Source organism: Malassezia sympodialis, genomic scaffold (genome assembly GCF_000349305.1).
Source record: "Malassezia sympodialis ATCC 42132 genomic scaffold, msy_sf_5, whole genome shotgun sequence".
In the NCBI taxonomy this organism is placed as follows: Eukaryota; Fungi; Basidiomycota; class Malasseziomycetes; order Malasseziales; family Malasseziaceae; genus Malassezia; species Malassezia sympodialis.
In genome coordinates this window covers 425,351-439,971 of record NW_017387803.1, presented here as the reverse complement: position 1 = coordinate 439,971, position 14,621 = coordinate 425,351, and the positions used below count along the sequence as shown (strand labels likewise).

Below are 14,621 nucleotides of genomic sequence, written 5' to 3'. Positions count from 1 at the left end.
GGATGCTCGCAGTGACCAAGCTAACTCGCATTACCATACTATACGTCAGGATTCTCGAAGCAATCATGATGAAAGAGGTGACCACGAGACGTAATGATCAGATCATCATCTCCATTGAGATCTCCAAAGTTCAGTGTCTTGTTACATCCTCGGCAGCTTGACGTAGATCCATACACGAGCCATCCAATACTGCGTTCACGAACTAGTTCATGAAAAAGCCGAGTAACATCCGCCATAGAAAGTCGCGCACTTATATTGAGCAGGTCGCACCGAAATCTGTACGCTGTAATCATTGCATTCATAAGTTTACGCATTTCGTAAAATGAACGCTTCGAACTTTTTGGATGCTCACCCATTAAGCGGTTAAATAATAGAGGAAAAGACACAAGTTCAAAAGGAACTGAAGTCACCAAGGCTGCAAGTACATTTTCAATGAGTGTTTCACAACGAGATAAAGTGAGCGCCAACAATTCACCTGATGCAGAGGCAAAGCGTGTTGTTAGCATATGTTCTAGCGTAGTAACAGCATTGAGAATTCGGAACCATTGTTCCCGCACATCATCGACATTCAAGTTATCTCGAGTAGAGTGTTCAACCCCAATACGACAAGCCATCTCCACAACATTGGACAAAGATTGGCAAGTTTGTAGACAGTCATTCCAGTAACGTTCACCCACGGCCGTAACGGCAGAACCGGCTTCTCCCTCTATGCATGTTTGCACTTGACATGCCGCACGATCAACAAAGTGATCGAGAACATCCATGGCTCGATCGCTTTGACCAAGTCGGTCATACGCCCAAATGAGAGCGTCGCCGAAACCATGTTGCTTACAAACTTCGCAGACTTGATCCAAATCAAAAAATGCAGCAGGATGACTATCCAGTTGGCGAATTAAAAGAGCAGGGCAATATTCAGCAACCAGATCGATCCATTTAGAGCGTAAAATCATGGACGTTTCTCTCGCAATGCCATTTTCGAGAATAAAAAATGGTAAAAGGTATAAGTATTGGTGGTGAGGTGTATCAGAAAGCTTCTCCAATACTGAAATATCGCAAGAACAAAAGTAAGAAATAACAATCCGAGTTACATCACTAAGAAGCGACTCGGGTACATCGGGGACACTTTCAAGAAAAACGTTTTCCAATTTTCTCCAATTCTCGTGTTGCTGTAAAGCAGGTATGCTAAAAAGATTGGTGACGCGATCAAGCAGCTGTCCCGGTTTATGGTGTTCCCCATCTTGGTCGAGCATGTAGTGCTTTATCAAAATATCATACTTCTTCATTTTCTTCAAAGCAGCTTCATAAACATTCCAAAAGCCGTTGTGTTCCAACATATTCAAATGCGCCTGGGTAAATGTGATCGGATGGATGGAGAGCAAACATTCTAATGCGAATTCACAATCCTCTTGATGAGTTCCTGCATGAGTAAGTGTATTGAAAAGCCAATCTGCATGGGTGTCTGATACAGACAAGAATTGTGGATATTTGGCCGAGTTTCTCGCTGCAAAGAGTGCTGTAAATAGTACCGAAGAACCAGGAAGTTCATCGGTCAGACATAGATGGTATAAAATATTCATAATGGCACTTCGAGACAATAGTTCTGATTCATCTTCATCGCCGAAGAAGTCATGCTCGAACGATATATCAAGAACATTTAGGAAGGCTTCAGCATCAAAAATCATTATAATGCGCAAATAAGGATACAGTTTCTCTTCCCAGGTATTGACTGATTCTTCATCAGGTAGGGCAATAGGATATTGTGAAAACAGCAACTTATTCAGACTTTGGACAGCCAGCACAGCCATCTTTCTGGGCAACGGCTCCATAGAAGGATACTTCAAGCCCCGATAACGTGCTGAAATGATATGGAAAATAGCATAGACACTTTGTTCTGGTATACTCGAAGACTTGAAAGGTTTGGTTTTTGACTCTTCGTCTGATACAAACATATACACTGAATGAAGGTGATGCAAGATCCTCGCCGCCGGGGTAGCGTAATCCTGCAACATTTCTTCGCAAATATAGGCCAGCCCATCCCATAAATTGTGATTGATACAGAGCGCCATTGTTTGATCCAAGTCAAGGTAAAGTGGATCAACATGTAAAATTAGTTGTTCCATCTTAGAATAGTCATGAATCTCGTCCTTGTAAGTTAAAAGTTGCTTCATAATAGAAGGGGATGGTGCTCGAATGTATCCAGAAATGATAAATTCTTCGATTTCGTGAACAAAGGTTGCATCAAGACTGTAGCTCTCGTATATTGCATATAATTCACCGAATAAGTAATCAAATTGCTGAGTGGCAATAGCAAACTGAGCGCATAATCGCACAAATTCCTTTGCATCTTCCCGGTGCGACAATATTTGCGGAGCAGCTTTGTTTATCACATCTTGAATAGTGAAGGCAATTGTAGCTTGTTGCTGTGATGGAGGATCAGGGAGACCAATACCTGATCCCAATTCGGTTCCATCGTACAAAGCTAGGCCAAGCCGGATTGCAGATAAGTAGTCATGGTCTTCTTCCAATTCCCTAAGGCGCGCATCCCAAGGCACAAAGTCGCCAGTATAAAGACCATCAGCTAATAAAAAAGCCTTACTTCTCCATATTGAGAAACCTTGAGTTTGGCAGCCAGCTTCATCATTTTCATGAAGAAGTGGATCATGGGGTTGCCATTCGGTGTAGCATCGTTTTCGAAAATCATAGAGATACCAAGCTTGAGTAGTCACCACCAGCAAGAGAGAGCGGTGGACCCAATGGATACCTGTAATCGGGTCAGGAGCTGGTGTTAAAGTCTCTTCAGATAGCATAATAGCCGAAGGAAGGAAGTATGGATTTTGATTTTTTTTAACACGCACTGAGCGCACATGTAAAACGCGCAACTCATTTGCAAATGAAAAAGCCAGCATAGGATGACATACACGCCCGTCAATTAAAGTGGTTGGAAACCATGCCATAGCAGCTGTTTCTCCAGGTCTGTTTGCAACAACACGATACCACGTCTTTGCACTAGGTTGAAGGCCGATTAGCAGCATTTTGTCCTGTAGTAAAAGTGCAATAAAATTGTAATCATCAGAAGCATGCTTTGTATTCCCAACTGGTAAAGATAAAACGCTGGAGATAGGGGGGGAACCGCGATATTGGCCATATACACGAAGCGTATCATTGGAGGCCATGCCAAGTATTCGACCCAACGAATGATAAAAACACACACCGTTGGCGTCAGCGCTAATAAATCCTGTTTTTCTCGTACCCACGAAGTGAATATGCAAAATTGGTACACCAGGTAAATGACCTTCTCCGATTCCAGTTGCTAAAGCATGTGTATCGATTGGAGGAACATGTCGAGCTGGTTCCTTCGGTTCAAATAAGTCATACAAAAAAATATGCCCGGAAGCATGGCCCACTGCTAGGAACGATGCATCGTGAGAGATATCAAGCGCTGTAACTTTATGTTGGTTGTCCCCATATGCATCTTCAGAAGCACAAGTGCAACGAATACGTTGTAATAGGTCAAAAACAACAGTCAAACCCGAGTCAAACCCGATTACAATTATACCTCCTGAAACACAGAGATTTGAAACGTTACCATACCTTTCACATTGTGCGGAAATTTTCCGAAGTGGGCGGAAGTTTAAAAATGGTCGCGGAATAGGCTCGGAATTAATATGAGAGTGTGAATCGGTGGTAGACGTGTTGTCTATGATGTCTGAAAATGAAATGTCCTTCACAGATTCAGGAAAAGTCATATGCTCAGAATTTGACGAAAGAACAGATAAAGGCCTTGAAGAAGGACTTCTTTTGGTATTCCAAGGCGACCGCAAACGATCAAGCGGTACAAATTTAGGACCCAAAGGCCGTTCATGCAATGCATTTTTGTTTAAGCCACCCTGGAATTCATTCGAGAATATATCGTTTTTGCTTAGGCCTGGCAGAAATATTTTGGATTTACTTGAAGCCCGTGATGACGATTCGCCTGTGGGAAGATCATTAACAGTAACAGAAAAATTTTGCGTCTCAGAGAAGGTCTCCTTAACATTAGACTTGTTAAAACTTGAATTTACAGTATTCGTTTCATCTGTCAAACTAAATGGTTGCGGGTCGATTCCAGACATGGCATTCCAATGCCCGACCACGAGAGTCGATGTATGATCACCACTTAGAACAGTAGGCCTACGCTATGTTCTCAATACGCAGATGGTGTCACGTGCTGCGCACGGGCATCAGATATCATTGTTCTTTCGCTATTTGGGGTCATTCCAATTACGGAGGAGGCACGTCGCTCCTGGAAGAAGCCAGCTTAGGGTCAGGATGCAAAGTCTCGGAAGGACCAGGTTGTTCTTTCCGAAGACGTCCTTTCTTGTCAAGATATTCATCCGCTTCGTCAGCCTGTTTGAAAGGTCGCTTGCCAAGCAGATTCGTCATATCCTCACGAGTTATAACTTCCCTTTCGAGCAAGAGCTTCGCAACTTTTTCCACATCTTCGCGATGTTCCGTCAAAAGATTTGTAGTACGAGCATGTGCTTCCATTACCATGGCGCGCACTTGCTCATCCAACAATTCACCGGTACGCTCAGAATAAGGTTTGTGCATCGACTCTTGGTCTGTACGGTACGACACAGGACCAAGCTTGTCATTCATACCGTAAGATGCACAAATCTCAAAGGCCATACGGGTAATCTTGGAGAGATCATCTTGCGCTCCGGTAGTGATGCGTCCGAAGAAAATCTCTTCAGCAACCCGACCACCAAGCGTCATACACATGCGGTCAAGAAGCTGCTCGGTACTGAAGAGGAAACGTTCTTTTGGAAGGTATTGCGCATATCCCAGAGCGCCAACACCACGCGGGATGATAGACACCTTCAGGAGAGGGTCAGCGTGTTCCAGGAACCAGCCACAAACGGCGTGACCAGCTTCGTGGTACGCGACCGTAGTTTTTTCCTCTGGGCTGAGGACGCGTGACTTGCGCTCCAGTCCTGCAATCACACGTTCAATGGCCAACTCAAAGTGATGCTCATCGATGGAAGGTGCTTCGGCACGTGCAGCAATGAGAGCGGCTTCATTGCACACATTAGCAACGTCGGCACCACTGAATCCCGGGGTGAGCGTGCTAAGCTTTTCAGCAAGAAGATCCGTGTCGACGTCCTCCCGGAGCTTAAGTGGCTTGAGATGCACATGGAAAATGGCGCGACGTCCACTGATGTCAGGGCGATCAATGGCAATGTGACGGTCAAAACGACCCGGGCGCATCAGCGCTGGATCGAGCACGTCAGGCCGATTAGTACCTGCAAGTACAACAACATGTTCGTTGGTGCCAAAACCATCCATCTGGACAAGTAGCTCATTGAGCGTACTCTCACGTTCATCATTGCCTCCAAAATTACCGCCCTTTCCACGTGATTTGCCAATCGCATCGATTTCGTCCACGAAGATGATACACGGTGCCATTTTCTTGGCCGTTGCAAACATATCACGCACGCGAGATGGACCAACACCAACAAACATTTCCACAAATTCAGATCCAGATACGGACAAGAATGGAACACCTGCTTCACCTGCAGTAGCCTTTGCAACTAGCGTTTTGCCTGTACCGGGGGGTCCACTGAGGATGGCACCACGAGGGATTTTCGCACCCAGACGCTCATAACGCTCTGGATTTTTCAAAAAGCTCACGAATTCCATAATTTCCTGCTTGGCTTCATCCATACCGGCAACATTTTCAAACTTTACTTTGACATCAGTTTCCTGGTTGAACAGTTTAGCGCGACTCTTGCCAATACCGAATATACCACCTGGTCCGCCGCCGCCACCACCCATACCGCCACCTGCAGCGCGACGGGTAAGGTAGAATAGCAAGCCTGCAATAATTAGAGTAGGCGCAAAGTGCAGTAACGTCGAAGCCATACTGATCGATTCATGGTATGCCACAGGTATACGCTCGTTTGAAGGAATACCAAGCTCACGTTGAGCATCTTCGAGGTTACGCTCGAAAGCTTCGACGCTTCCAACACTGAACCAGTACTGTGGCGTGCCCAATAAAGCACCCGGTTGGCCCGAATAGGAACCACCAGTCGCATTGCTGTGAAGATACACATTGACCTTGGCACGGTTTACCACAACGAGACGTTCGACAAGTCCACGGTCTAAAAATGCTGAGCGGAATTCTTGCCAAGTAATCTCCCTGGATGAAGATTCCGGCGAAGTAAAGCGGTACAAAATGTAAGTTGATATAATTGTAGCAATCAACATGTTCATATTTGCACGCATGTCATTGTTGTTTTGGTTGTTGTTATTCTGGTTGTTGTTCCCAGAGAATCCAAAACCTTGCTTCTTGTCTTTCCGAGGAGTTGAATCCTTCGAATCGCCATCCTCAGATTTGTTCTGAGGAGCTGAGTGTTTCTTTTCGCGGTTAAAGAACTGTTTCAACTCTTCAGGAACATCGTCCGGGTTAGTCTGTTTACCTTCCTTTGCCTCCCTAAGGCCACGATTGATTGATTCATGGAACTCTTTGTCCTTATCGTCACGATCAGACCTGTCGTTTCCTGGGGTGGCAAAAGTGCGAGCGGAAATTTGAAAGAAACGTGTGTTTGAGGGCACTGGTAAAGCTTTAAAGGGCTTTGGTACATATGTAAAGCGCGATCGTAAGATCGCGCCCCCCGTCAAAAATGGCGTCGATCGTGACAAGGCAGCGCGAGCGAAGGCGCCGTTGCAAGTAGCGTGTAGCATGAAATACTCACAGAAAGCCTACGCTCTCGAGAGAATTGGGTAAGTATATAATAAAAATTGAATTGGTGCACAATACTAGTGCCGGTATGCACCGCGCCACTAGATATGAATGCAAGAACCCGTCACTCCAAGATCAAGGACTGAGCGGTGGCGCAAGGGCCTAGCGCTACGATGGACGACTCGATCGGGGTAGTGCTTCGTCACGTGTATTCGGCCGAGAATACGACTTCTCGCTGTGATTGAACAACAGTGCGCGGTTTGACACGACCGTTGGCTCCACGCGCGACGACCCCACGAGTATCTCGTGACGCGCATAGATCACGACGTTATCGAGTGGAGACAGAGACAGTTGGCTGTGTGTCCGCTCTTTGTATCCTTCCCTCGGACCTAGGATTATCTTAGTCTCTCAGACTACCGCATCGGGCCTCGGAAGGACCCAGGGCGGTGACAATGGATTTGTCCACATGGTTCAGGAAGCACGCTGAAGTTCAGCAGCAGCAGCAACATCAACAGCTGCAGCAGCATCAGCAGCAGCAGCAGCAGCAGCAGCAGCAGCAGCAGCAGCAGCATCAACATCAGCAGCATCAACATCAGCAGCATCAACATCAACAGCTGCAGCAACCATCGGCTCAGGCGCATGTTCATTTACACCAGATGCATCCCTCGTCTCCGAATAATGCTTCATCAGGGTCAGTGCAGCAGCCACAGACACAAAATGTACCTTCAGCTTCATCACATAATTCTCAAAATGTCATGTCTCAACCTCCTCTGAGTATGGGTGTGAACGCCGTCAACTCTGAGAGCAAGGTTGCTATGAATCCAATGACACCCAACCTTATGAACCAAGCCACAACTGTGCCGCAACAGCAGCCCACACCTGGTCAGTTCCTACAGAATATTCAGGCGAATATGAATGCTCTTCAGCGTCAATGGGCGATGGTGAACGCACAACCAGATGGGCCTAATAAGACGGCAGCACAACAGTATCTTACTGGTCAGATGCGCCGCCTCATGGCGATGAATGAATCAACTATGGCAACTGTGCGAAATGCCGCGGGGGACGCAAGTCACTCCATGGGTTCACCCATGACTCAGATACCTCCCACCTCAACCTTTGTATCTAACCAGGCACCTGCTAATATGGTTGTGCCCCCACAGATGCAAATGCAAATGCATATGCAAACCCAACCATCTCCATCGTTGATGCCACAAGGGAGTGTGCAACGGCTTGCAACGCAGATGATGGCACCGAATGCACCGATGCAAACCTTCACTGGTGTGCAGCAGCAAGTACAGCAGCCGCAGCAGACACAGCCGCAGCAGGTGCAGTCACAGTCATACCAAGCGTCAGCTTCCCTAGGGATTCCTTCTATATCTTCTAATCCACCTCATTCATTAACTGATATCAAGCATACTATGGCGCACAACACTTCGCCTCAGATGGCATCCTCCCCTCAATTTCAAAGTAATATGGGAACACAAGCGCCCCCTCAGCACGATTTTCCATCTGCTGTCCGTCTCTTCATGTCACAAAGAGGAATTAATTTGCCTGTGGACTGGGCGACACCTTTCGTTGGGCCTGCAGCAGTTGGTGCACCCGGTGAAACAAGGTCCATTGATTTGCAACGCCTTTTTATGAAAGTTATGTCACTGGGTGGATCTGAGCAAGTCTTTTCGATCCCAAATGGCTGGTCCCTTGTGGCACAACAATTGGAGTTAGCAGTAGGCTCCCCTGGTGAGCCACCTATGCCGGGTGCCATCATCAAACCCAGCGAGGTGCCGGGTCGGCTGGCTGCGTACTACACGCAACGACTATCTCTATTTGAAAAATCCTGGATGGCTACGCAGCAGCACGCCCTGCAGAGTAACGCGGGCACACCAATTGCGTCGAACGCTCCGACAATGGGTGCAATGTCGTCTATGACCAATACAATGGCAACGCCTACTAGAATCGGGGCAGAAAATCGTGCCGAAACACCTTCTGTGCACGAAGCAGCGACCGGAGAACGTGCGCCTTCTGTGGGACCGCCCCCTGTGGCACCTGCCACCAATGCAGCAACTCCATTGAACCCGTTTGCCAACATGGATCCTGCTCAAGTACAGTTTGCGGTGGGGAAGCATTTTAGTCAGTTGCAGACACTTGTTTCTTCCGGACAGATGGCGCCGCAGGTGGCTATGGCACGCTACACAGCAATCCAACAAGCACTGCAGGCGTACCATGCGAACCGTGCGAACAAGGATTCGGGGATGAACATTCCTTCTACCTGGGCTAATACAGTGTCCTCACCACCGGTGCCTAGAACCAGTGTGGTAGGGGCAAATGTGCCGCTTCCTCCGATTATGCAGCCAGCCAGTGTGACCCAGCCATCTATCCCTGTACCAGCACCTCAGCCAACTACGCAGCCAACAGGCGTCATGTCGCCAGTAGGGATGGTGCCACCTAGCAACACCATGCCGGGGCAAAGTCATATGGCCTCTGACACAAATATGCCGATGATGAACGCGAACAACGTGCCAGCGTCGATGCCTTTGTCAACGCAGTCGAATCGAGCACCTTCTGTGGATGCCTCGTCCCCAGGTGCTGCGACTCTACCCAGAAGCAGTGCCTCCCCTGCTCCAAGACCGTCGGCGTTTGCCGGTGGCATATCTGTGAGTCCATCGCCCTCGTTGGGTATGCCAGTTAGACCTGCTCCCCCAGTTGGTCCGTCGCCTGGGATGCCCTCAGGACCCATGACTGCGCCTAGTCCTGGGCCTGTGCTACCCAGCAGCGCAGTGTCAGCCTCTGGAACTACGGCGTCGGGGCTCGCTGCCAGCGCAGTCTCTCCAAGACAGTCGCCTGTTACCAACACAGTTGGTTCGAGTGAGGCCCGAGAGAGCTCAGCAGCGGGACCAGGACCTAATATGTCGACTGTTGCAGCTTCGACCGAACAAGAGCCGACCAAGTTCAAGATTGAGTATGTGCCCACCAACCTAGAGATGCGTACACATGGAGGACGTGACTTGGACCGGATTGACCGCGAGTTGGTGCCACGCATTGCTGCTCGCACGCGGCCACGCGGTGTGCATGAGCTGGGCAAAGTGGATGTCTATGGACTCATTATGTCGTTACAGTCGGAGTTGGCGCATGAAGTGTCGTATGCACTGAATACTTTGTTAATATTGTCATCTGGATTGGATGCTCCCGCGCAATTCCAATTCTTGATGGCGCCCTGTGAAAACTTGCTGGACGTACTGCTGGACATGCTGATGAGCGGAATGGGGGGCAATGAAGAAAATACCACAGCCACGGATACCCTGTTGCGTAAGGACCTGACTACCTACTGTGAAGCATTGGAGCTTGTACTACAAGATGAAGCGGCTCTGCGGCTCTGGCGCCGGCAAACTGGCTCCTCTGTGGCAGAGCAGGCGGCGAATCGCCGCGTGGCTATCGTACAAGCAATAGTCACTATCCTGCGCAATGTGGCTGTGATGCCGGAAAACAGCTCATTCTTGGCGACGCATTCACGTTTTGTACAGAGCCTTGCATGGATGGCACGCACGATTCAAGCCGACCAGCGCTGGGGCGGCACTAGCAACCAGCTACAGTGCTTCTCGTTGAATGAGTTGCTGCACCTACGTAAGGACTTGATTACGATCCTACTGGGTATTTCTGGCGAATCGCTGGATCTCAGCGTGCACACACCCGCCACAGTGGCATCGCTGTTTGATTTGATACGGTTCTTTGTGCTAGATGCGGCGGAATTTGAGCACCGAGAGGGAGCTCCACCAGCCCTGCTGGAGCGTCTACCGGCACAGGTGCCCCAGTCTCAGGTGCTGCTGTACCAGGTGCCGCACCACGTACAATTGGCCCTGCAGGCCTTCTCGTGCTTTGCGTTGCCCGATGCAAATCGCGAAACCTTGGGGCGCGAGGTGCCAGCTGATGTGCTGCTGCAAATCTCCGAGTGCCTGCTGGGTCTTTTGCCCGTGCAATTGAATGATTTTCGACGCTTGGTAAGTTCGACGCGCCTCGAGTATGCGGAGACTGTCGCCATGTGCCTTTACAATGTGGTGTATCTCGCCTCTCCTTCGATTAAGACCACAATTCGCGACACGCCGGGGGCGGTAGGCATACTATTCCGAGCTGTGAAGCAGCTCCTGCAAAATTCACAGGACTATGCACGCAATCCGTATGGTCTCTTGTGCCGACGCCTCACGGAGATTATGCGCCTGCTAAGTGACGGCAAGGATCAGTTTGGCGAGCCAGCCTTGCTCGGCATGTACTGGCCATCGGAAGAGACCGCTGAATTGGGTGAGCGATCCGGTACGGCTCCATCGGGACTCCTGGCTGGCCAGGATGATACTGTTATTGACATGCTGACGCGCACGACGAATGTCGATCCTAGCATGGCCAATGAGCTGCTATCTCTCGTGTCTGCGCGTTAAACACCTGTTTACACAGGTGCATGCCTATGACTCGTCGATCGCCTCGCTTCCAGGGTTTTTGCGCAGCACAACAAAGCCCTCCATAACTAAAGTTAGTCCCTCGTAGATACGTACTGGGTGTGTAGGATAGGTATTCTTCGGTTGCCAAGACTCCGCGTTCACGCGATCCGAGGCGTACGGGCGTATTGTGTGTTTGGAAGCCAGAAATCGTTCGCGGTTTGCCGGCCTGCGCCACTGTGTCGACAGCCTTACCCACACGCACTGACACAGGTAAAGGCTCCAGAGATTCGTCCAGTGTAATAAGGAAGCGTGGCCGCATTGCCGCCGAGAGCCAGAACAACATCCAGTGGGTGCGGTCCAGCACAAATCCACGTGCATCCGTAAAGGCCAGCAGCGTTGCAAGCAGGCCAGCAATCGCCGAGAAACTGAACAGCTGGCGATCCGTGTGATATGGATCGATGCCAATCGTGCCCTTACCCATGTGTACTAGTCCTTGTGCCACACGCACGGCAAACAGGCAGTCGGGCTCCTTGGCATAGTAACTGGCCAACTGACGCAGGCGCTGCGCCAACCGCGCATTGTTTGTGCCGGCGCCGACCAAGCCCATAGCAAAGATCGCGTTGAGTGCCACATCCAGGTCACTATCGTGCGAGTACTTGCTCAGTGTGTCGAGGACTGTGATCACTGGGTTTGAAGGATTCAGAAGCGCCAAGGCGAGTGGCACCGTACGTCGGATGACCGGATCACCATAGTGCATGAGGTGGGACATGTGACGCAACGTCATTTCCGCACCAACGTCTTCTCCCATGGCAATAAGGGCAATGGCCAGGACCGCATACGACTGGTACAGGTCGTGTGGCTGCTCATCGGTTTCTCGCTTCTCGTCAGTGTCCTCTTTCTTCTCTGCCGACACATGCTCCGCACAGTAGTGCAGCAGCGTCTGGATTTTCAGCACATTGCCCGTCCCTGCGTAGCTGCAGGCATCCACAAGGATCTGTGCATCGCGAGAGACAGGATGTTCGATCGCCTTGAGCGTCTCGATCGTAGCATCCGCTTCATCTTGCTTGCCTAGGAACAGCAGCGCCAATCCAAGCGCCATGAAACGCATCCATTTGTCATTTAGGTCCGAGGGCTCTCGTTCCATCATGGTTTGAAGGATACTGGGCACAATTTCACCGTGCGCGGAGCCCACAAAGACAAAGCCGAGCGAAAGTGCACATAGCGCAGCCGTGTCCATCGGCGTCGTCTCATCTTGCACGTACGGCAGCAGCAGGGCCATAAGCTCCTCGCGCGCCTGGCCCGCATACGCAAGACCCAGACCCACAATCGAGGAGTGCTGCAGCGGTTTGCTCTTACTCTCGACGTGCTCCGCCAGCAGTGCGAGCGGGGCATCCATCTCGGTGCGCACTCCCGAGTGCAAAATACCATACGCCATCATAGCACCAGCCCGGACGTGTTCATCCGACGAATACGTAAACTTGTCAATGTGGCTCAGGCCAAGCTCCGTGTCCCAGAGCAAGCACATACCCGCGCTGGCCGCAGCTGAGAGTTTCCCGTGGTCCTTGGTCTTGTACACATAGCTGTCGCCTTCCTCGGCATTCACAATCAGCGTATCATTGCCAAAGCCCGCATTCACGAAGGCATTCACGAAGGCATTGGCCAAGTTGCCGCGTGCCGAGTCGATCGATGACACGCGGGCCGTTTCTAGATGCGTTTTATACACATCCTCCGGTGTCTTGGGCTCGTAGATGGATAAATCCTTGCCGAACTGGATAAATCGCGAAGAAAGTTGAGTTTGGAGCAGGCAGTCAATCAGTGCTTGATCCGTAATAGGGTTTGACTCATCCTGAAGCCATTCAATGGGGATCTGCTGGCGCGCCAGTACAAACGCCATTTGCTTACGCATGGACTCATTGTTGGGGGACAAAAAGTCTTGACGGATGCAAGTAGGGTCCATTAGACGAATGCTTATCACCAATGCCTCGAAAAAGCGGGAGTGCTTACGGTAGATCTCGCGCGCCGTGCGCAGAAACAAGACATCGTCGGGTGGAACCAACAAATTCACACAGCTCACCAAGTACAGGCACACACGCTCAAATGTGTCCTTGTCGACAAACTGAGGAAGCTGATCCACGGCCTCCATCTCGAGCAGCAGATCCACGGCATCGACCTCAGCATTGTGCTTCAGACTGAAGTCGACAACGAGGAGCGCAAGACGCATCAACTCTTGCACATCTTTCTCATCTTCGCCCGTAGCATTGTACTCTTCACCGAGCTCAGTGCACAAGTGGCGCACATATTCGTGACCCCAATGGCCCAGATCTTCGGCCGTAGTCGACGCTCGCAACTTGTCCGCTTTGAGCCGGAAAGCCAAAGTCTCGCGTTCTCCTGTATTTGAGTACGTCATAGCAAGCACACTGAGGATCTCAGCAAACAATGCACGATCCTCATCCTCTACAGTCCATTGGTTGTACAGCGACTTGAGGTGTGCGTAGTGCGGACGCAGGAACTTCAGTGGCTTCGGCACAGACGTCATGGACGACGTGCTCGTGCGAATCAGATTCCGAAGTGCCTCCAGTGCTGGACGGTATAGCTGTTGGTTCGCTTCTCCCAGGCGCTCAACTAGCATCTCTAACTCCGTCTTCAGCTGCTCGTCTTCCTCACTGAGCTCCTTGAGCTTGCCTCCATCTTTGGATGTCTTCCGCTCATCCTTCGTATGATGAGGCCTCTCGTCCTCTTTCCTTTCTGGGTCTCGAGAGTACACGCGGACCGACGCCACCTCCGAGTCGTGCCGGACCATGCTGGTAGACGCAACAGCGCCGTCGGCGACGCGCAACCCTGCGGTGATCTTGAGTCACGTGATAAGAACTTGCGCTGTGGGCGCCTGGCTTGCTGTCCGAGCGGACGCGGTCGTGTCACGGAGATGGGCTCCACAGCCAGCCCCTCCGAGCCGCCGTCTATAGATGTGAGTGTTCTGTATGTACATCCGGATGGTGTGAGCATTTGCGTGAATACAAAGTCGTGTGACCAGTATGCCTCGGGTACTCTGCATCGGTCTTTTCTCGCAGGAAAACGTGCGCAGGCAATAGCCCCTTCAGTGTGCGTTGACGGTGTGGCATGGTCCCAGCTAGATTGGCCACAGCCGCATATCCTTCGCATTTACAGCCTGCCACAAGGTGCGCACTACGAACTTCGTGTCGTGAGGGACGGCTCGCAGCATGCGATCCACCTGCTGTCGCCCAGTGCGCTGGCGCGCGAGGGAGAAAAAGGCGTGCCTTGGGACACGCACACCCAGCAAGCTTTCCAGGACATCGAGCGGACGAAAGAGAGACTGGCATCCCAGGCGCTTCGTTGGGAACAGAAAATCGAGTCTCTTCAGGAACAGGTGCAGCTCCTAAAGGCGGACGAAACAGAGAAAAAGGGCCACATTGCGGTGCTCCATCGAGCGGTCGCAGAGGCCGAAAAAGAGGTGATGG

General features: G+C 50.5%; 2 protein-coding genes and 2 pseudogenes across 4 annotated transcripts; 2 read left to right on the top strand and 2 right to left on the bottom strand.

Annotated features, from left to right (window-relative positions):
* Positions 1 to 4,260: 4,260 nt before the first annotated feature.
* MSY001_1386 lies at positions 4,261 to 6,623 on the bottom strand (annotated as a pseudogene). The gene is given in 2 exon segments: positions 4,261 to 6,450; positions 6,459 to 6,623. Coding segments are annotated over 2 exon segments (2,355 nt in total).
* Positions 6,624 to 7,476: 853 nt separating this feature from the next.
* MSY001_1385 lies at positions 7,477 to 9,151 on the top strand (annotated as a pseudogene). Its single transcript is given in 2 exon segments — positions 7,477 to 9,099; positions 9,107 to 9,151. Coding segments are annotated over 2 exon segments (1,668 nt in total).
* Positions 9,152 to 9,624: 473 nt separating this feature from the next.
* MSY001_1384 (uncharacterized protein) lies at positions 9,625 to 11,145 on the top strand (the record flags this gene model as incomplete). Its single annotated transcript, XM_018883186.1, has 1 exon — positions 9,625 to 11,145. The coding sequence occupies one exon, from the start codon at positions 9,625 to 9,627 to the stop codon at positions 11,143 to 11,145; it is 1,521 nt and encodes a 506-aa protein (XP_018739971.1).
* Positions 11,142 to 13,945, bottom strand: MSY001_1383 (uncharacterized protein; the record flags this gene model as incomplete). The annotated part of the gene is made up of 2 exons (XM_018883185.1): positions 11,142 to 11,149; positions 11,260 to 13,945. The coding sequence occupies 2 exons, from the start codon at positions 13,943 to 13,945 to the stop codon at positions 11,142 to 11,144; spliced, it is 2,694 nt and encodes an 897-aa protein (XP_018739970.1).
* Positions 13,946 to 14,621: the final 676 nt, after the last annotated feature.